General features: G+C 35.1%; 1 protein-coding gene across 2 annotated transcripts in view; it reads left to right on the forward strand.

The window, feature by feature from the left end:
* The window catches only part of NCAPG2 (non-SMC condensin II complex subunit G2), a 50,070-nt gene extending 27,388 nt beyond the window's left edge, over positions 1-22,682 (forward strand). For both annotated transcript variants that reach the window (XM_049798254.1, XM_049798255.1), the window contains exons 14-28: positions 1,232-1,454; positions 2,730-2,857; positions 3,341-3,514; positions 5,291-5,361; positions 5,640-5,793; positions 5,974-6,147; positions 6,639-6,755; positions 6,866-7,009; positions 9,639-9,738; positions 10,381-10,565; positions 11,356-11,499; positions 13,403-13,506; positions 16,500-16,597; positions 17,012-17,114; positions 22,086-22,682. In XM_049798254.1, the coding sequence (XP_049654211.1) occupies positions 1,232-1,454; positions 2,730-2,857; positions 3,341-3,514; positions 5,291-5,361; positions 5,640-5,793; positions 5,974-6,147; positions 6,639-6,755; positions 6,866-7,009; positions 9,639-9,738; positions 10,381-10,565; positions 11,356-11,499; positions 13,403-13,506; positions 16,500-16,597; positions 17,012-17,114; positions 22,086-22,137 (1,971 nt within the window). In that variant the 3' untranslated portion in view covers positions 22,138-22,682. The remainder of the gene's footprint in view (positions 1-1,231; positions 1,455-2,729; positions 2,858-3,340; positions 3,515-5,290; positions 5,362-5,639; positions 5,794-5,973; positions 6,148-6,638; positions 6,756-6,865; positions 7,010-9,638; positions 9,739-10,380; positions 10,566-11,355; positions 11,500-13,402; positions 13,507-16,499; positions 16,598-17,011; positions 17,115-22,085) is intronic.
* Positions 22,683-23,253: the final 571 nt, after the last annotated feature.

A 23,253-nucleotide genomic window follows, 5' to 3' on the forward strand; every position in this document is an offset into this window, starting at 1 on the left:
TATGTATCTCTGCTGTTCAGCAGAGAATTAAGTAAATACTTGGTTTGTCAGATTGTTAAGGCTTCAGTGCTCAAGGAACACATCTATCCCTAACATAAGAATTACCAACTTCCCAAATGTGTGCATTCCAGCTTTGATGACAGGACCTCAAAGACATATATTGATATTACACTGCCTAAGTACCTTCCAAATTCCCCAAAATATGCTCAGAAGACAAGCTAAATGGGAGGCATAATGATACCTTCACTCCACTCTGTGCTTTGATTTTATGTAGTAAAAGATTTTGATCTTCTAAAGGAACGATCAGGTTACATAAAAGAAAAAACATAATCTTAGTAAATGTTAGATGTTTTTGTCAGTAACTTCCTATTTATTTAAAAACTGTAATATGTATCTCTGGTAAATCCTCGGATTACTTTAATGCTTACTCCAAGGACCCTCTTTTTATGATAATTCTAGTAGGGATGCCCATAGTTTGAAATTACGGGGTAATTAGCTGCTGCAAATATTTCTACTCAAGAATAGAATAACATTTTTCAATGCCAAGAAACCCTATTTTTGGGGTTTTGGTTTGTTTTTTTTTTTAATCTGAAAGTGCATGGCATAATTAATTCAAGATCTTCTCACAAAAATTACTAATGTGAGTAGAATTACTGCTGGCATAACAAGCTGTTTGTTCTTTCTGAATAAAATAGCCTTCAATTACTGTGTTCAAATAAGCTAGAGCTCTGCTAATGATGGAATGCATTTATGGTTTGGGATGGTTTTGAAAGGATCTTGTTCTATACAAGTTTTTAGGATGTATACCATACTTGTAGGTAGCTTGGTCTTACTTTGTCCTATGATGAGAATATGAAACATAGCACAAAATGACAAATAATTGTTTTGTGGTGATAATCCTTGTAGAATAAATAATTCTTCCCTATATCTATGGAATTGCATTAGCATTGCAGGTATATTGAGCTGGAATTGCTTGAACTAGAATTTTAGCAATCTGTCAGAGATACTGGGAGATTTAGAGGTGTGTCAGAACAGTAAAGTAGCATTGTTGCAGCAATATGCATGCTCAAGTAAATGCTGGTATTTTGGTAAAAATTAAAAATGCTCATGCTTTGCTAGTAAATGCTATTTACATTTCTTGAGACTTTTGATATGGACAACAGTTAATAAAGATGATTGGTTTTCCCTCTTTTTCTTAACTCCTTTATTACCTTTTTCTTGCTTTAAAAAGTTCTGGAAAATCTGTCCCATGGAGCATCTTCTGAGTCGGCTTGAAGTTGATTCACGGCCTGTGTCACGACGCATAGTGAATCTCCTATTCAACTCTTTCATTCCCATTGACCAACCTGAGGATGTGTGGTGCGAGCGCTGTGTTACTCTAATCCAGATGAATTCAGCAGCAGCTAGAAAGTTCTATCAATATGCTTATGAATATACTGCCCCCACCAATATAGGTAAGGTACAAAACCTTATGAATCTTTGGAAATACTGATATCACACCATGTAACTGCTCTTTAAATTTTTTCTCTCACAGTGGTACTTTGTTGCTAGATCTTTTGTTTTTAGTATAACATTAGCTTGTAGTTTTTGAAATTCTTGACACCAGCAATGAACCCTGCTGACAAGAGTCATAAGCTTTTTCAGCAATGAAGAGACCAAAGCTTTTCATTTCTGCTTTTCAATGCTGTACTATACTTTCTAGCCAGTGTTGTTATCTGGTCTCTCTTTTCCGCTTTCTCCTCACATGTACCTTAAAACTATCTGAGTTGATATTTATTTATCATGCAGAAATAGTGAAATAAAATACCCTGGTACCTCAAGTGATTTGAGATCTTTATGTGGAAGATTCTATAGAAGGTGAAAAACATTTATGTCTGATAATCTGATTATCTGGGATTTGTGGATCAGTAGTATTTTCAAGTTGCTCAAAGAAAATCTAAAAAGCCTTCCTTCCTATTAAAAGCTTCAGAAACTTTCAGTGAAAAGGGTATGTGCTGCACAGAGTATAGCTGCTTTTTATAAATGTGCTACTGAACCAAGCTAAATCAGGAAAATTCTGTTTCAGGGGTGTTCTGATACTGTAAAAATGAAGTAGTTAGCATGGAGTGACTTGGGTAAAATGTCCAGGGTGTTGCCCTGTGACTGATTACCTTGGTAAGGTAGTTTTGAAATAACATGTGCTAGTGTATTTCATGCTTCCTGACTGTGCATTTCATACATACTGACTGTAGTCATACTTTCACCAGAGTGGACATAATCCTTTCACTTTTATCTAGAGATGAGCTCCTCATTAAGGAGTGCAATGGTTAGGCTACTACATCTTTTATAAATAATTGGAATTGACATTGTAGGGGATGTATTATTGAACATAGGTCATTAAATTAATAGCTATGCCAGATGAATGCAGGCATTGTGGGATCTTCCTCTGATCCTGATTTGATAAGGTGGTGGTTGTGGTTTGGTTTTTTTAGTAGACTTTTTTAACAATAGAATTATAGAGCCTGATGATAACGTTGCAGTTTCTTCTTCATACTTGAGAATATAAAACATTTTCACATTTTTTCCATTTCCTTTTACCAGGAAATTTTTTATTTTTTTCCTAGTTATTTCTGGTTCTGTTGCCTGCTTTCTCAGACTGGCTTTCCAGCATTACACTTAGAAGTATTTACTAGCAACATTCTTAAAAAATTAGTAAATGTCTAATTTATTCTTATTATATTTAAATGTAGCTAAATTGATGCTTACTATTCGGCGCTGCTTGAATGCCTGCATCCAGAAGGCAATGAAAGAGAGTCTTCATGATAGTGACGGTGATCATGATGACGATGATGATGAAAGTGAAAAGGAGAATACAAGTGTAAGAAAGTCCACTTTATGATAAGCTCTGCTAACTTTTTTTCTGTGGTGCTTAATTGGAGACATAGGCAGTTAATGATACGACAGAAATCTAAAGGAAAGCATTTGGGCATCTGTGGAATTAGAAGGGGAGAACTGCCATTACGGTGTTTTCATGCCCTGCAATAGCAGAAATTTAGTGAAGTAGCTAGAATAAGATAGAAGGAATATGAAACATATTTTAAATGAATACTTCCATAATTCTAGTACTAATTATAAATTGGTTTGGTTTTGCAATTAAATTATTCAAAAAATTAATGTCACAAGATGACTCAAGTTATATATGTAGAGTAAGACTGAATCATAGAATTCATGTCCTACAACAAACATTATGCCTTTGTGAAAAGAATAGAAGGATTTTTCTGGGGTTTTTTAAACCTTATTTTAACCTAAATTTATATTTGAGGATATAATAGGTAATATCATCTAAGTGTTTGTATTTCAGGTGTTGAATAATGTGTTGTCAATAAATGATGTAGCCAGCATGGCAAGTTTATTGGAGATTACTGTAATTCTCTGGAGAAGTATCCACAAAGCACTAGATCACAATGAAGATGCCAAAGATTATGCTATCAGAAAATTTGCTTCTGTACTTCCTGAATATTTTAAAGTATTTAAGGTAAAGAAAGCCTAGATTTTCCTGTAAGTGCCTAGTATTTCTTCAGATGCTTTCATGTGTTACGTCTTTTATCTATTTTCATGGCATTAAGTACTCCTTTTCATTGTTGCTATAAACCATGAACAATAGCAAGTTTCTTGGAATGCCACAAATGGGTAGAAGCTATTCTCCAACTGCAATATCTGACTGATGAACCGTTATCTAAATAGTCAACATAGAAATACTTATACAATAAATTGCTCTCCTAATGTTTTTGTGGGATTCTGTTCTTTTGCATGTTTTTGGAACTTCTGGAAATCAGTAACTGAAAATGTACCATTGCAGCATAAATACTCAGTGTATGTGACAGTCCACATGTTTTTCTACCTGCTCTCCCCAAACTCTACCACCACCACCACTTCTTATTGTCATCCAGCTGCTGGAACAGTCAGCTGAAGCAGCTGAAGCTCCTTTTTCACTTGTGATTGATTTCTGCTAGGTTGATTCTACTCTAACAATCTTTTGATACACTTATTTATTGTTTGGGTTTGATACAAACAATTAATTAAAATCAGTCATTTTCATGTTTTCAGTCTCCTTGATCTTTTTAATTGTTCTAGTGTTATTCTACAGGTTGTTATCTTTTGATAGTGGCTAATAGTATCTGCTGCACCCTGCAGTGCATTTGGAAAGATTATCTACTGGACGTCTTTTTGTTTATGGTTTTTATGCTGAGGTATACTGAGTTATGCTGGCTGTTATACTTAAGAACATTCAAGTTGCTTTAGATAATCAGGGAGTGGAAAGCAATTCATTGTTACATAATATTCTGCAGCACAGATAGACCAAATGGTCTTTCTACCCTGATAGCATTTGGAAGTTGTCAAAGACATTCCAAATCTTTTTTAGTAGAGGATGTAACATCCCTCCTGAAAGGTTCTGGTGAGCAAGCAAGGTATCCAGCTTTGACAGGTCTTTTTAGATCCAAGCTGCTTACTCACTGTAGGAATATCAGTGAGTAAGCAGCAGCTTGGATCTAAAAAGACCTGTCATCAGAGGCTTAGTTTCTAAAAGACTACAGATTGAAGCAGCATGTTTCTTTCCTGAAAAGCTACAAATATATTTTGAAATGTTCTTTTTAAAATCATCTTTAAAAGGTTTTAGATCTTCAAATGTCTTGGGTAATAATTTCATTTGATTGCATTCATGAAGCTTGGACATACAGATATACTATTTTTGAAGAGTCTTTCACATAGATTGGTTTCTGTATAACCCGAGTGAGACTATGTCATGGTCTAGACCTTGTATTATGATGTGTTGTAACGACTTCCAGTGCATTTTACATCACCATTGTTATATAAGCATCCTTTCCTTCAGAGTCTTTTTTATAAATTTATAATGTGAATGCACTAGTTACTTGAGAGGAGTTAGATGGTGTCATGATTATGCAATTAAATATTAGCCATTACTAGAAAAAAAAAAGTAAGCTAGAGCTGTATTTCTTTTGCAATGGTTATTAATCTAATGGAGCCATAATTATTCAAGATAGTTGTTCTGACAGTTTGTCAGAAAGCTGAATGATAAGATAATTGATAATTGACCTCTGAGAATAGAAATCAGGAGTTTCAGATTGCAAGCCACATGTTTTTATGAGCTTCTTCCATTCCATTTCTAGTGAAAAAAGGGAAATCCTTAATTGAGATAATTTAATCATACTTTTTCAGTACTCTCTTTAGTTTTGTGTGCATGTGTGTGCCTATACATGTACATCATATAGTGTACTGTTTTTTATCCTAGGATGAGCGTTGCATGACTCCATTGGTTATTCTGGCATCCTTTATGCCCCCTGCTGCTATTCCTACATTCAGGTACTATTTTTAAATCCAACATATGAATGACAAGAAATCTCTTGTTGACTGTATTTGTTAATTTTTCACAACTTGATGTATTAAATGCCCATTTGGATAAATTAATCCACTAAACAAATTCGATAAGTTAGTAAAATTTGTGAGGTGCAAATATGTCTTTGAGCCATTGGTGAATCTTTTTTTATATTATACTGGTTGCTTTTCTTTGAATTATTTCTGCACTTACGAATGTAAAGCTCATGCATCATTTTTTGTTTGTTTGTCTGTTTTCTTTTAAGCTGTGGTGTGATCTCCAGACTCAGAAATATTGACAATGGAGCTGACCAAAGCAAATATTCTCCCCTGATAGACTGCATGTGTCGCTGGGGTCAAGTAGGACATGTTTTGGAATTAGCCTGTGATTGGTTGTCTGACACGCTAACTGCAAGAAAGGTGTGCATATGCATATATGTCAAAGAATTAAGAAATTGCTAGGTTACATAAAGGCATCATGCTTTTTTTCTTTTTTTTTTACTAGAAGCAGCCTCTTTAATGCTATATTATTCTGCTTTGGAATTAGTTGTGAAGTAAGATACTAACAGTATTGTGCTGGTTTTGTGCTTTCTTATTTAGAGTATTAAAACATCTAAACGACGAGTACGTATCCATGTAACACATGAATCGAAGCCAGAATTAGCAATTGATTACATTGAATATTTATTGACTCATCCTGTTAATCGTAGTTGCCTACTCTCTGTTCCTGAAAAGAAACTGAAGAAGCTTTTGAAAATTCTCAGTGCTGCAAAGGTAATATTCTCCTTACCATAAACACTGTTTATAAAAGAGTGCTTAACATCATACATTGCCTGAGTCTAATTAAAGGCCTGCAAGAATAAATAAATAAGATTTATGATCCCCTCTTCCCCTCTATAAAAAGGTCTTCCTTTTGATTTGTACTTCAAACAAATATTCTAAACTAGAATTGTATTAGTTTAGAATTGTTTATAGATGGCAGATTTTAACCAGCTTGTCATTTTTAGGTATGTCAAAATTTTTGTGATCTAGTGTTGAGCATTTTTAAGGCACCTGACTCTTGGAATGTACATATAAGGGATAGTCTGAAAATCAGTTATGGCATTGCAAAATGAAAGTAAATGAAAGTGCGCCCGTTGTTTTTTGGGGGGTTGGGATTTTTTGTGTGTGTTTGGGTTTTCTTAAACTTTTGTTTAAAGCTGTTAAGAAAAGAAACATTTCAAAGGATTTTCTGGAAAATATAACTGTAAACCTTGATATTTTAGGAGGTTCTTGGCTCAATTCTGAAAGCAACTGATGCAGGTTCTGGTAGCTGCAATCAAGCAACTGGCCTAAGAGCCTTCAGCCTCTATTGCCGGTTGAGTATTCATTTTCAGAACAAGGTATGTTTATACCTTTTCGGTATAAGCTGGAGTTACAGTTGACAGTATAAGGAAATTCCAAAAGAACTGGAAGACAATTGGTAAACTTCTATTTTTTTTTTTTTCCCCAGTTTTCTGAAGAAGGAAAAGATTACCTCTCACTTCTGAAGGAGACAGGTGCTTGGATAGAAAGTCAAGTTGTACCTTTTATACTAGCAAGTGATCAAGAGGATGGCATTTCAAAACACAATATTGTTTCTGAATTAATTATCCAGGTTAGAGGTCTCTTATAACATAAATCAAACTGCTGCTAATCTTAAAAGCCATACATGTAGTAATCGTATACTGACAAACAGTGCACTGGTGTTTTTGGAGCCCAACAAGTGAATGAGCTAATGAAACACAGTCCTGATTGTTCTGAGGTTACAGTTTTGTTCTTTTGCTCTTCCTTTGATTGCTTAAAATCACACACTTTTTTTTTTTTAATTGCTTTGAGTTTAGTTATCACCTTTATATTATATAAATAAAAAATATATAAATATAATTGCACATACCCTAGCAATTAAATTAAATAGCTGGAGTCAACAATACCTTGTTCTTATCTAGACTTTTTTCACTTAACAGACCATATCATATATTCTCATCATATCTGTTGAAGTGAGGATGGAACATGTTTCATGTTTCACACTTGTGAAAATACCCACTCAAGAAATTTCTAGCACAGCAGGCAATGAAACCTGGGTGTCCCAAACTTTAGGTTTCTAACAAGTAATTCTTGTTCTCGGTCCCTCATCCCCTATATTAAGTAAAGGTAATGTTTATGCTGTTTTATGAAAAGTGCATTAACATAGAGTTAAGATTGTCACTGAATCTCAGTTCTGAAAAGGAGAAGAAAATTAGTTGCTGAAAACAAGGGTGTAGTTGCATGGTATGCTAGCACTTAATAGCCTGTTCTTCTGTAGCGTAGAAGGTCCTGGAAATGACAAAATCACTGCAGCTGCATATATTATTTTGAATAGCACAATAGAGGATGACTTAGAGGACCAGGAAGGTGGTGTGATTATGAGAGAGGATTTAGATCTAATCACGTTTGCTTGCTTCCTTCCTTCCTTCCTTTCTTTCTTTCATTCCTCCTTTCCCAAAAGAAAAAAAATTACGTTCTGAGGAATTCAGTATGCTTCATTCTAGCGCTAGGTCCCACCGAACGTATCTTTGGAAGTCAGCAGAGAGGTATGGTGTGAGTTACCTGGAAATTATTTTAATAAAGAGGAGATCAGTCTTGTATTAGATCCCACTGCTGCAGCCAAATGGCTTTTTGAAATATATAAAGGGATAGTAAACTCAAACAAGTGTTGTAGTTGTTCCTGGTACAGGTTTCTTGTGTGTTTTATATGCTACTGTCTCTTGTCTCCGAATGAAAAATTTAGTATCCATATCGTAACTCTTTTGTGGCTATTTTTCAAAAGTTTGGAGGCACAGAACTGAACCTTATAGAAAGACAAGACACAAAATAGGGAATCTTTACCAGCATTACCAGAATGTTTATGATCAATTTCCTAGGTTTGAATACAAAATGAAATTGAAACTTTACTGATAAGCAATGAGATAGGCAGTTGTCACTGTAAACCCATCTGACATATTACTTGAACTAGCCAATAATGAAACACAATGATTTTTACTAGTAGATCTTGAAGTCCATTTGCATCATTATTTCCAGAGAAGAAACTGAGGTGTAAAGACTGATGTGACTTGTCTGGAAGTCAAGAAGAGAACCCAGGCCTCTTGCATCTCCTGTAATAAGCCACATGCTTGTTAAGCAGCTCCTATCTGCTTCTCATCATGTATACTGTTTTTGATTGGAATGAGGTATTGATTGTGCTTTTTAATTGTTTGGAGTCTATATTTGGTAACAATGCTGGCATAAAAAGCAGACCTAGTTTGTCTCAAAATATCCATATAATATACAATAATTACAGCTGCTTCTTTAATACTGTTGTATATGAGAGGGGGCTGGGGTGTCTCTTCTTTTTCCACTTACATTTCTCTATCACTTTCACCATGACATATTGCATTCTTTCCCAATTCACCCTTCCTTCTCTGCTTGCTCTGTTACTCAATTTTCACTTACTGTTATGGACAGGGATTCACTGAGGGGCCGTTCTCTTTAGGCCACTGATTTGTTGAGTGGGGCTGATAGGCCCTCTGACACAAACCCTAGTGTCATCACTGACAGTGTCTGTAACCCCTTATCTTTATTTGCCCTTCACAGAAAGCATTTGATTACATAATGTGTGCAGTTCTTAGCTAGTTTTGAATTGTTTTCTGTTACATTCCCCTGACATATCACTTAAGCCAAGGTGGATTTTAGCACTGAGCTATGGGTCCTTTCAGATTTTGGTCAAGGGAAAGATTTGGACTAACTTTAGTCACAGTTGGTGTCCTTGAACAACCCAGCTCATTTATACATAGACTGGTTAAAAATTCTCAACACTACTCTGTCTATACATTAGTATTATAATCTGTTTAGTATGTAATGTGTGTGTCTCTGTAGGGAAAAGCTCTTTTTCTATGCTGCTTTTAATTTTGCTATTCAAGATAGGTAGAGATGTCATATTCTGCCTCTGTAAATGTCAAGTATCAATGCCTCTGCTCTAAGCCTGAGTAAAAAAGATAGAGGATTTACTGCCTTTTGAGCAACTGTGTTGACTGGAGGCAAGGGCAATGGAAGCATCTGGAGAACTGTATGGAACTCCTGCTTTTCAAAGATTGCAAACTGAGTAACTCCAAGTAGATGCTTTCAGAGCAACTTTGCTAAGATTGCATGGGTTTATTATTTTTAGGTTTTACAGAACAGTTACTTTATATAAATTTTGTTTCTCATATACTTTTTCATCTCTTTTCTAGGCCTACCTGACAGTATGTAAGGATGTCATAATGGTTAGCCTTGGAAATCTCACATTTCAAGCACACCTTTTAGATATTGCTCTTTCAGTTATACAAACAGGTATGATATTTTGTACTAACAACATCTCCATATATACTTAGCTGAATTTTCTTATATTAGCAGAACTGTTGCTTTTAGCATTTTGGAGTCTGTTTCTCAAAAAAAATATTGTTTACAGCTTATACTAGCTAGTACAAATAATATGGTCAAAAGTCATGGCAGCTCTTCAGAAAACTGAAAACAAGAAGAGAACCAACCCCGAACTGTGTCAGCGTTGATAACTAATGTTTCTTCCTTGCTCTTAGATTCCAGTTATTGCTATATAATTCAGGGGTTTATATATATATAGTGGGTTTAATATATCTGTAAAGTGATATATGTGTATTGATATATTTATATGTATCAGTATGGCTTAGGAGACAACATTGTAGCACTATTTAAATTTGGCTCACATTTGGAAAATATACAGTACAGACAGAACTAGAGCTCAATTCCTGAAGAAATCTGCAACAGGAACACTGGACTTAAAATATTGATTGAACTGTATGAAAATTTCAGCTAAGGATGTTCAGAAACTAAATATTTTGTCTACACTTGTAAACTATAGCTACTTAAGGTATATAACTGAGTTTCATTCTAAGCTTGTACCTGAAGAAAATCTCATTACAATTTTTATATTATGGTATTTATCTCTTTCTCTAGAGCGAGGCGGCTTTTGTGCTCCACTGTTACTGTATGCTCTAAAAGAAATTATTGAAGCTTCTTTATCTCAGAATACTGAGACAGATGAAGTGGCAAATCTTTTCCATGGCGTACAGACAGCCTTCCAGAAAGTTTTAGAATGTGTGGCACGTAGACTGAAGAAAGAGCAGGAAGAAGGGATTCAGGTATCATATTACACTTGAAATTACTACCTAATGTGTAGATGAATCTGTACTTTTTACGCAAACGTGTTCTACTTAGACACTTTGAGGTTGTTATTTGAGTCGACATCTGATTAAATTTTCAGTTGAATTTTCTAAGTTTCCTCGTTACCTTTTTTTTTTTACACATTGTTGGTCTTGTTTTTTTTTATTACATCGTTGGTCTCGTCATGACAGAAAAACTAGTAAATTGGAGAACAATACATTCTGTTACCAGTGATCCTGAACTACGCTAGTACTCATAGGTTATTAACCTTATCCACAATTAAATGAACTTTCTCAATCCAGAGCAAGGAATTCTATTTTATATATATATATATTATGACCTTGAGAGGGAGGAGGAATTGTCGTTATTTTACTTCTTTCTGCCTGAATTATATCAGTTTCAAAATATGTATGATGTGCTGAAGTTCTTCGAAACCTCCTGTCTTCACGGAAAAGTTCGCTTCTTGTATAGCAGAGACTAGACAGTAGTGAGATGGGTGGATCACTCTGGAAAATTTGATGGTCTGCTTTTCAGGACTTCTGAAAAACATTCAATTCTTTTTTGTTACAACTGTCATTTTGTTTGTTTCTTTCAAATTTATGAGACTTCCAAAACATGTTGCTGATTGCCCCTCTGATCCCAGGTGACTAGAATACCTCAATAGCTTTCAAGATGTGATCTGCACTTCTACACAGAGAAGCTTGCTGAAATATTTCAATTATACTCAAGCAATCTGAAAAAACTGATCTGTTTTTTCTTTGGTTTTAGTTGATTCACTCTATTCAAATGCCTCTTGAAGAATTCATACATGCAGTCCAGTGCTGGCGTTCATCTTGCCCAGTAGTTCACCAGGGTGTACTCTCTACTCTCCTTGGTGCAATAGTAGCAGAGATAATTTGTGTGCTACAGAAGGTAAAGTTAATGCTGACAACTTTTTTTTTTTTTTACACTTACTGCTTTTTAAACGTTATGTTGGAACAACAGAGCTATGTTCAGAAAGTGTGATCTTTGTACTGCGGGTGAAGATTTTCTGTCTGTTGGCATGGAACAAACAGGCAATTTTATTTGCCCTAATTTCATATTATGGTGCATCTCTCAGATTTATGCATACAGCCATGTAAGAAACAAGTTGTCCTGATAATTAGTTCACTATCTGCCTCTGACAGAAGAATTTAGAAATTAGTGTTGGAGATGAACATGGGTTTTGAGATATTCTCTCTATGTGTTTTTGTACTGGCTCTGGCTGGGAAGGAGTTAACTTTCTTCACAGCAGTCCCTATGGTGCTGTGGTTTGCATTTGTGGCTAAAACAGGGTTGAGGACACACCAGTTAGTTTTGGCTGTTGCTGAACAGTGCTTGCAGAGTGTCAAGGCTTTCTCTCTTCCCTTCACCCCCTGCCCTAAAAAAAAATAAGCAGGCTGCAGGTGGGCAAGAGGTTGAGAGGGAACAACACAGCTGAGGCAGTTGACCCAAACAGACCGAAGGCATGTTCCATACCATATGATGCTGTGCTCAGCAATAAAAGCTCAGGGAAAGGAGGAGGAAAATGTTGTTCTAAACCTACTTCACTTCATCTCACACAATATTAGGGAACTTAAGAAGTGAACCTCTGATCACTGAAAGATTCCAGTTCCCTGTTCTTGGAACTGTCCCTTAAGGTTCTGTAATCCTGTTCCAAAGCAGTTTGATGTCTTGCTTGGCACTGATCACTTATTCTTTCTCTGCTTCAATACAGATCCAGTTCTCATACTGCATCTTTATTTTTTGGTTCCTCTGTTTTTTGTCTAGAGGATTTCCAAATATCAGATCTGAGTTTCTTTGGAAAATAAAGAACGAAACTCTAATAATGAAGAGAATATATAGACAGGGGTTTTTATGTGCTAAAAGTCCAAGGAACCATTACTGTCCTTGAAGGAGAAGGGTAACATTCCCAATGCATGTTCCAAATGCATGTAGCGTTAGAAGCTAGTATGGCTAGTAAGATTGGAAGCTTTGAGAACTAATGAGGATGAGCAGAGGTTCTTTAACAGAGGCTGTACTCTTACTGTGGTTGCTGAATATGTTAGAAACAGAGCAATAAACAGTTGCCAGAAAGTACTGAGTACAGCAGAGCTGCTTCTAAGATTCTGTGTTACAGAAGGAACTGAAACAATACCAGAGATTCACCTGCAAATACTAATGTATCAGCTGAGGGGCTGTGGGATGAGAGCATTCTCTTTACAGATGCTGCAGAGTAAAAGTTTATAGACTTGAATGATACTGCAGATTCATGCTCATAGATTATGAATGTTCATTGCAGTAAGTCATCTGAGCTAGGGTTTTCCCTGCCCCCAGGTTATTGTACTAGTAAATCAAAATTCAGTTCTAACTAAATACTTGCCGTGCTATTCAGAACTTGATACCAAAAAGAACTGATACAGGAAATCAACTAATAACCTAAGTTATTTTTAGAAATTATGTATGCACACTTAAACTTGGAGACACAAAGGTTATTCATTTGTGTTTAGTAGGCTGTCCCTTTATAAATAATGACCAACAATGTAGTTAAATGAAACTACTATTCAGAACAATTGTGGAGAATATTTGCCTTGTTACAAATACTGTTTATTTGTTTTAGTTTTAGCCTTTCTAATTTAAATTTGGTTTGTTTATTGGACAATTGGATTAAGGCGGTTCAAAGAACACATGTGAATGTTTCTTGTAATTATTTAACGATAGGTCTTAGTGTAATTATTGAAATACAGGTTTGCTTTCATGTTTTCTGTATACGTATATTTCATGATTTACAACAGTTGTTGACCTTTTTCTGTTTTAGGCTTCCAGTGAAAAAGACTTAACTATACCAAAGACTATTTCAGACCTTCCTCCTCTTTCAAGCAGTTTAATGGCCACAATTATGAAGTCAGTTAATGTTGTCAGGTAAATGTTTCTACATTAATTTGTCCAAGGTTGTTGCTAAGATAGAACAGCTTATACATTGTCAATAAATTTTGAATTTCTAAATTTTGAGGAACTAAATGCTTACTAAATTTACCTGCACTACTTCATAATCCCTTTCTCTTGATATATTGCTTGTAGGTATTGATTGGCGGGGGTTGGTTCCATTTTTTTAACTGCTTCTAAGAGTGCTTCTTATTTACAAGGCTGTTCATCTAAATGAGTTCTTTAATCATACATCTTGGCTTACTTCTTTCAGAAGATACTTAAAAACATTGGTCCCCTCAATATAGAGGTATTTGGATGAGGTAAAATGTTTACCAGAAATAGCTTTAATCCTTTAATTTAAACGTCTGCAGTGAGGTGACATGTACTATAGCTGCATTAAAATTATAAAATTCAAAATAGTTTTAAAGTATCTGAGTCCTAAAAAGCCCCCAAAAGTAGGGTTAGGTCCTTTTTTTTAAGACTTAAACAGCTTTTTTTTTTTTATTTGCTATATTTAGTGGGTACCCTGAATATCTTCTAAAATTGTCACCAGCAAATTTCATTATCTTCCTTTGCTTAGTTTGTTCATATTCAATTTTTATTTACATGACTATCCACATCACAGTTATTTTGAATGATCGAGGGGCTAATGTGTATTCCTTAGAAGTCCTGTCATTCTCCATGACTTATCACAACTCTTAACTTCCTCATTTGACAAGCATTGAATATCCCTGTCTGTGCTGTCATGAGATTTTTTTCTTCTCAATCCTTCTCTAGTTCTAGTTGAACTTGCAAAACAAAGGACTCCAGAGCCTCCAGCAATAGGTTTCCTAATCCAAATCTTGTTCTCTTTACACACCTGTATTGAAAAGAGACACAGACACACCTCTTTTCAAAAGAGACACAGAAATTCTATTAATTCCTCTGAAACTTTTTCTTGTAGTGGTCAAGGAGAATCTTTTCCATTCTTGACAGAGAAAACTGCTAGTTTAAACCAGATTGTTTCTAAGAGTACTTTGACAAATGTCTATCTATCTTCTACTATTTATCTTTTTGGTGCAAAGAAGATCTAAGTCAGGAGATAATTTACATCTGGTTCTACTATTGCCCCAGGACTGAGACTACTTTTAAGGCTGTTTTCTGTTATTAATCTGTATTGGTAGGCCATAATCAGAGTCCAGTAGTAAATCATTCAATCTCAGAAATTATCATCTTTCCACGTCAATGTGAAAGCCTTTGACATTATAGAATCTGATGTGAGCTTCTGTTCTGTGAACACACGATCATCTTGCACCAGGTTCTGCAGGGTCTGTTATGTTTTCAGTTATTAATTAGTCAATCTCTGGCACTAAATTTCAGTCCCCATACCAGTGGCAATACTGAGTGGCCTGGCAATATCTGACCAATTGTGTGAGTATCATTTTCTTTAATAGGGAACTACCTGTGTAGGAACCAATTACTTATCTCTTTTACTTATATGTTTGTACATAGCTTATTGTTCTGTTCTATTTTATCTTTGCCTGCAGGCTCATGTGACCCTTGTTGAGAGGGAAGTGGGGAAAGGCAGCTGCATTGAGTCTGCAGAGAGTCTTATTACAGGTTAATAAAATTACAGTGTTCCTTCATGGAACTAAACAGTGTTCCTAAACACTCTTGACCTAAACTGTGATAACAATAAAGTCAAAACTCTGATCAGAATACTATCAGTTAGCAATTTAAGAGTAATATGAAATGGAATCAATACTTGGTCAGATTAGTCCACAATGATATAATAAAACTAATGCAATGCACGAGCAACTTCATAATACTTAAGAGCTTTCATCTTTCTCAGCTCCTTGAGGCAATATTTGAGCTTCTACAAAGCTTATTTACTGAATCACTAGTGGAGGTTGGTTCTTTTCTTAACTGCATATTTCATTTTGATATCTTAGCACAATAAAAGCCTGAAGAACAATTGAAGTTGGAACTGGGTATTTATGGTGTTCAGTTTTGGTAACAAATAATAATTATTACCAAAGGTATTTTGAAATATTTTAGGAAAAGGTATTGTACCATCTACTGTTCTCAGTTTCCCCTTTAATTCTTCACAGAGTATTTAGTTTTATGTTCTGAGGAGTATGAGGGTTACACTGTAATGACCAATTAGTGGTTTCATTCTGTAGTTGTGCCTTATTCCATATTGCAGAATAGTTTGGTGGCTAGACCTCCTCCATGACTCCCTTGTTTCATTTTTCTTAACTTGATATCACGTCCCAAAACATCTCCTAAGTTTGCTGGTAATACTATCATCTGTTGCTAAAAGTGTGTCTCTTAAGATACTTATTGAGTTAGTATTTATCTCAGACTTTACAATGAACAGTTGTTTTGGTTCTGTTGTCTGTCCATGTTTTCAATATTTAAATGTAGTTTGGAAGTGTTTTGGGGCTATATTTAGTTACAAACGTTCTTCACTGTTTTGTAATTGGAAGCCCATCTATTTTAATTTTTATGAGATAGCCATTTTAGACCAAAGTGTTAATTAAACTCCAGTTTCTAATCAGGCTACTAGTAGTAATAGTTTTAAGGGCATGAGTAGTTACTGCCAAACCGTTGGAGTCATATAATATGTTTTCTTTAAACTTCAGTAGAAATTGAAGTTGGAAATTTCAATACAAATTACGCAAGCTAAATTCCAGTAGAACCAGGAGTTTTTACATGGATTGACTTTCCTAAGTAGTCCACAAGCTCTTCATTTCTCTTAACAGCTGCTTGTTCTGTGTACAAACATTTTATTTTCTTTCCAAGAAATTTACCATTCTGCTAACTCAGATATTCTCAGTTCCAGAAGCAGCATGTAGTCTTCAATTACCCAGTAACCACTGCTTTGTCCTGCATGGTATCTTCGAAGCTACAGTGGCAGGGTAGCATAATCACAAACTTGTTCTGTTCAGTTCTGTTTTGAAAGAAACATGATTTAGAATGTATTTTTGCTTTCCTTTTTTCCTTAGGTCATTTTTAAATGAATTAATGGAATGCATTCTCTCTGAAGAAATTGAAGGAGTTTTTAGTCTAACAGCTACTGTTTGCATTGTGATTGTAATTAAAGGTCAGTCAATACATTTTTGCCCATCTTTTTTCTTTCTTTTTTTGTGATACATTTTGAAGCTGAGTTCTTATACAATTCGACAGGCACTTTTCCTCATCCTGTTAAGTTACCATTTTTCTACAAGATTTAAGGTTATATCACTTGTAAATTGTGTTGTTAAGCTTTGGACTTTCAATCTTTGTGTCATGAGTTTAAAAATACTACTGTCTGCTAACTTGCAGAGTTCATCTCTATGTTCTGATTTGATGAAATACACAGTAATTAATCCATGACAGTGCAACTCTAATCTACTATCTATTCTTTCATTAAACAATCTATCTTTTATGTTAAAAAATATTCTATGAAAATATGCAGGGGAGGGGTTGATAAATCATTATTTTTGTGAACTTTTCAACAGAATTTTATTTCAAACAGGTAAGCACAAAACTTCACTTCCAAAGGATATTGCACCTGCCATTCAAAGGAAACTGTTAACATGCAAGGATGCTGCCACAGAAGAATCTAGCAGTACTGAAAGGTAAATGTGGTGTGGGAAATGAACACTAACCTCTCCTATACCATCTCTGCAATAATTGGCTGTGGTTTGTACTTACATCATACAGGTAGAGCGTTCTGAATAATTGCAAGGTTTAAAATAGTGGGTAAAAAAATTGTGAGGTATTGAGCCCAGCTCAGTATTAAACTGCCGATACATTTGCTCTGAGTGAAGTCTTTACATATTTAGTTTGGTTTTTTGCGTTTAATTTGAATGTGTTATGACTTGATCCTGTATATTGCAGGATTCAGTTCTGAAATTCAGTTCTGTTAACAGCAGGTGTAGAATAAAGTAAGTAGTCTATTTGCTATTTCTTTTTACTAGAAGATTTTTCTCCCACATTTTGGTTATTAGGTGTATGAATCCATACCTATGTAGATGGTAAACATTCAACTGAACATAACAATGACTTTAAGACCTTTTCACAGGTGATTTTATTTTGCCATTTGTTGGGATTTCGGTGTCATATCTGGTTGACTTCTAGAGCTTTTGGAATAAGTTTCTTGAAAGTGATTGGCTACATTGTATTTGCAATCATTTATTTCAGACCTGCTTAAGATAGACAATCATGATGAATGCTTTAGCCCTAAGTGTCTCAAACTTGATTAAGTCTAAAAATTTATTAACATTTGATTTCTGCTTAGTTATTGAACTGTGCATGGAATTTGAAAACATGCAAAGTAGACATTAAAAAGCAAGCACTAACATAGAATATGAAGAAAACAGACTATGGTTATAGACATGCATCCAAAAATACTGAGAAAGTTAGTAATGCACCACAGTGGCCTGAACATGCAGAGGCTCTTTCAATCTTTAATTCTTCAAATTGATGATCCCTACTATTCAGTCAAACAATGGATGTAAAGTAGACAAATTAAAAAACAAAACAAATCAAACCCACTTCATTTTACTCAACAGTGTCTTGCGTGGCCCTTCAGACCTAAGCATACTTCCACAGCATGCTCTTCTAGTGGATCACTAGCCTGAGACATGTTGTTGTTCCCTGGCCTTGTAGTGACTAGACATAGACCTTTGGCGGCTGTGCTATAACTGAATTGGTGTCACTGATTTAAAGCCAACACTAAATTATGAGACGCTACTGTATGAAAAATAAGATAGTTTATCAATGAGGCCACATGGGCTATATCGCTTTCCGATTATACTTCAGATCCTTAGAGTTGGCACTTGAGTTGTATCAAGAAGCTCAACAGCTACACTAAGTGTTCTGGCAGTGGTAGAACTTTTAGCGGACTGCACAGTAAATATCCGTTTGGAATTGGTTCAGAAGTGCAAAAAGTAAATTGGATTTTTCCAGGAAAAAAACCCGCACCTGATATTCAGGACAATACAGTAGAGTAGCTGTGTTGCTGCTAACAAAATATGCATAGATTCATTTAAATCTGCTATTATATCAGACCCCAAAAGGTATTATGTAACTGTCTTTAAAGAAAGAGATATATAATCTTAAGAACTAGACCAGAAAGTTTTATGATATTATACGAGCCACATCAGTTATGTACTATCAAAAATGAAATTTATTTTTATAAAAAAAAGAAGGGGGGGAAAAAATCAAAACCAGGGCACTCTTCACTTCCATTTCCTTTCTGGCATAAGTAACTAGAAAACAGAAGTTTTGCTGTCAAGACTTTGAGTGGTTTCCACAGAGGACACTGTTCTCATGTAACATAAAATTGATAAAGAACCAAAAAATATCTTGTTTTTTAAAAAAAAGTCCCTACATAATTGAACTTCTAAAACTCAGAGTGACTCTGGTTTCTGAGTAAATCGTTTTAATTAGTTGCTCAGCTGTGAACAAATTTCTTTTGGTTGGGACCTAGCTTAAAACAAAATCAAACAAAACCCAGGTTTTTTCCATTAAATCATTTAACATTGTGTTGCCAAGTGTTCTACTAGAACATTTAAAAAAATAATAATAATGACCTGGAAAAGAAAGGTGAGCAGCAGAGTATCATGATTCCGTTGGCACTTCTTTTAATCAAGACAGTAGGAAAGGCTGAGAAATTAAAGCAAATCTTAACATGATTAAATAAATAGGCACATTAAAATGAATAATTGCTGCCACTTGAGTGCACTACTGACTATAAATTTCAGTATGAACACAGGTAATTGCTTTATGAATCTATATGATGATCTCTGCCCAGTGATCAGGGAAGAATCAACCTAGAAGTGGGAGCAGATGAAGAGCGTGAGATGATACATAGTGTTTTAATTTTGTGATATATGAATGGCTACCTTTGTATAATACAAAACTAAGAGATAGTTGCAGATAAAATTAAAAGATTAAGAATATGAACATGATGATGGGAAGTATTTTTAACAAGAATCAGAATTGCAATACGATAACAAAATTCAGAAGCTATCACACAGCTTTGCAGAATTTGGAACAATTCATATTTGTACAGGTATGTTGGGGTTTTTTTCTCTCTCCCCTGAAGGTTGAAAGAATTCATGCTGAAAAAAGGTTAGGAAGAAGTTCTTCAACAACTAGGTTTTTTGCCTGACTAATTTACAGCGTGTTTGCACTTTGTCTCAGACAGACAGAATGTTGGACCAGGCTGGGCCTCTAGTGTCTTCCGACATGCCATTTGTCATGCTCTGGTACTAGTGTGCTAATGTATAACTAAACTGTGATTATATACAATCTGAAATGTGCCGTTTTTTGTAAACCATTGTAAACCATCATCCTACTCTGCTTACCAAACCCCAAAATTTTAGTTATGGTATGCTGCAAGCTAGATCTCTGATCATTACTTTAAGCACAATCTTACAACAAACAGTGCTGCACTGATGCATGCTAAAATATATGACTGTGGTTTTTAACTCATACTTAATAGTATTATTACTTTTTGCTTCTGAATGCATTACCTCATAATAACTCCTTGAGGAGTTATTTTATTTAATGCCCAGGTATACCAGGAAATAGTGACATTCTTTAATTTCCCTAGAGACTTGGCATTCTGTGCCAGCATCTTAAATTTAGACTTAGAAGTAATCTATTACATATTAGCAAAGAAAGAAAAAAGTAAAAATGCTGTCTGGTGCAGTAATTAAAGTGCTGCCCTTAAACAAGGAATTGTTGCACTAATTTAGAAGCAAAACTTTTCACTGTAATTTAGTCTTCCCTCTTCAGCTGAGTTAGCAGTTTAAGATGGCCCTATGGGTCTATTATTTTAAAAATGCTGTTCAGTGCACTTAAAAATTCTGGACAACATATTGTACATTGAGAGAATTTCCTCAAGAGTAATGGCACACACATTAGTTTGGTTTATAAAATGCAATTATTTATGCCTAGCAAAACAATGTGAATAAAGCTGTCAATGCAGTGGGTTGGAGGCTAGAGAAGAATGTTCCATGCTCTATAAAAACAAATGTGCTATAGAATAATACCTTTTACTTAATATTTTGTATTTACTTTAATTAGCATTTTGATATATGGGTATTAGAGTTAAATGTAGCTAATGGCTGTGCTGAAAGAAATTCTTTAGTGTTATCATTTAGCTACCTGCCCAAACTCTTTATTCTACTCTCATTGTATCTGTAAGTAATGATTCTTGAATTGTTTTGTAAAGTAACTTTGTGTATGATTTGTCTGCCACCTATCTAGAAGTTCACTAGAAAGGTATCTGGTAAAACTGATTTAAATTTGTCTGTTTGGGAAGGCATGCAGTTACTGTGAGTGACAGCTCGTTGTCCAATATGGGGCAGGTAATATGGTCCCACATTACAGAACTATTGTTTTATTAGCCTTAAATTGTAACAAAATAAAATTTATACAAAGTAGCATTGTGTCTAAACCCACAGTACTTAACTAATTACATTAATTTCATAGTCCATTATAATACTAGCTTATTTTGAATGTTGAGTTCCATCATGTCTTAAATGATACAGCACTATAAAGAGGAGCATGTAACACACCCATGGCGGTGTGAATTCGAGGAGCCCTAACGTCCAATACAATGAAAATGCAGAGTTGCCTCTTGTATTTCAGGTCTTAGTGTCTCATGATGAATGCCCTAACTCATCATGATTAATGTCGGACTAACCTTGCTTATCTGGGGCATCGGTCTAGGACTATAATAATAAAAATATGGGGAAAAAAATGCTTGAGAAATACAGGTGACAGACTCTTTTACAAAAGTAATGTGAAGGATAAAGTTTATAGTGCTTAACAGTGAAATAAAGTTTTGACAGAAGACCAAAGTGCCCACTTTGGTCTTTTGAGAATATTTTACAGCAGTGTTAGAAGAAGTTGTGCAAGAATTCAACTACGAAGGCTAGGTGAGTGACTGTGTCAGGGAATGCAAAAAAATAAAAAGGACCTGCCAAATGGAAATTTCAGAGCTGACCTTTGAGATTGTTTAGGGAGTAATGTGAGGCAAAAGAGAGTCAGAAAGGTATTAAGATGGGTGGATATGTAGCTGAAGGAGGCAGCTGCTAATAAGGATAAGATAGAAAGCTGAGGCTTGGAAAAAATTTGCTGCAGGTAAGGAGAAAAATTATGAAGACTGAAGAATGGGGGAGAAAGGAAGAAAGTAAAAGAATGAAAAGTAGCCTTGCTATGAATTATCGGTACAGGATTTGACTATTTATGTTTGAAAAAAAGAGTAAGAATGCTGTGGAGAAAACAAGTGGGTTCTTTAAATAGATGATGAAATATTAGCAAATGTGCTTGAATTGACATAGTAATTTAAACTGGCTTGCTGTAGATTACACTATAGCTAGAGACGGTAAGCAGAAAAATGGAAAAGTTGAAAGAAAAAGCCCCAGCTATTTCAAAAGTAATTTATAAAGGCATATTTAATACTTAAACTAATATGGAATAACTGGTCAAAGAAATCATACGGTAGCTGTACTCTGAGAATCAAATAGTTGAGGATTGATTTAGCATTTAGCATATCTAATCCTATTATGCATTGGTTTATGCCATTTCAGAATCCTGTATGAATCATGTCGGAAAATTTTGGATGAATTTTTGAATCCTTGACCACGCAGAAGCTTTTGTCATGAAAATTAAAGGAAGGAAGATGTACTGTTTTTTAAAAAATATTCTCTCGTAAACTTTTTAATAGTTAAAGTTTGTTTTCAGTTATTCTGTGCTTTTAAAGCAGGGAAAATGTGTAAAAGTGTGTATAGAAATCATGTAATAGTAAAGATTTTTTAAACATCTGTAAAAAGGTTATTCTGTATTAAAATGTCATATTTAGGGGGGGATGTAAAATCAGTATCTTTGTTTTTCTAAAACAATAATTGTGTCTTATGTACTTTGAGAATGAGGTAGCACATAACCTCAGTCCCTGGGAATACTATAGAGCATAGTCCTAGAAGTTATGGAAGTTAATTTAATTTCAAGGCACGTGAAGGACAAAATGGTGATTGAGAATAGCCATCATGAATTCACCAGGGGCAAACTCTGCCTAACCAACCTGATTTCCCTCCTGTTTGTGGAAAAAGAGAGAGCAGAGAATTCCATCTTTCCTTTCCTTCGCAAAGACTTTTACACAGGCTTATATAAGTACCCTTACAGCCAAATTGGAGAGAGATGGACTGGGTGGGGGGGGACTTAGAAGGTGGGTGGGCAACTGGCTGGACTATCAGACTTGAAGGATAATGATGCTACACAGTCAGACTGAAAGCCGGTTACAAGTGGCATTCCTCAGGGCAGATAACTGTTGCCAATACTATTTAACATTTTTATTAAAAGCTTGAGTGATGGGATGAAATGCAACCTCAGTCTGTTGGCAGGTGACACCAACTTGGGAGCAATGATTGATACACCGAGGGTTAGGGTTGTCCCATTCAATGGGATCCTGACAAGGTGGACTTCAGGATCAACAAATCTCATGATGTTCAACAAAGACACATGCTCTTCTACCAGTAATGGTCTAATCCTGTACATCAGCATAGGCAAGTGCAGAAGGGCAATCTTGCTGCTGTCTTCACCTACCTGGACGAGGATTAAGAAAAGACTCCTCAGAGGTACGCTTGAAGAGAATATGAGGCAACAGAAATAACTTGCAGCAAGAGAAATTCTTGTTGTAGGTAAGAAAAAAAATTTTCATTATGAGAGTGAATTGAATCTGGAAATGGAACAGGGACAGGT

Source organism: Accipiter gentilis, chromosome 4 (genome assembly GCF_929443795.1).
Source record: "Accipiter gentilis chromosome 4, bAccGen1.1, whole genome shotgun sequence".
Classification (NCBI taxonomy): domain Eukaryota; kingdom Metazoa; phylum Chordata; class Aves; order Accipitriformes; family Accipitridae; genus Astur; species Astur gentilis.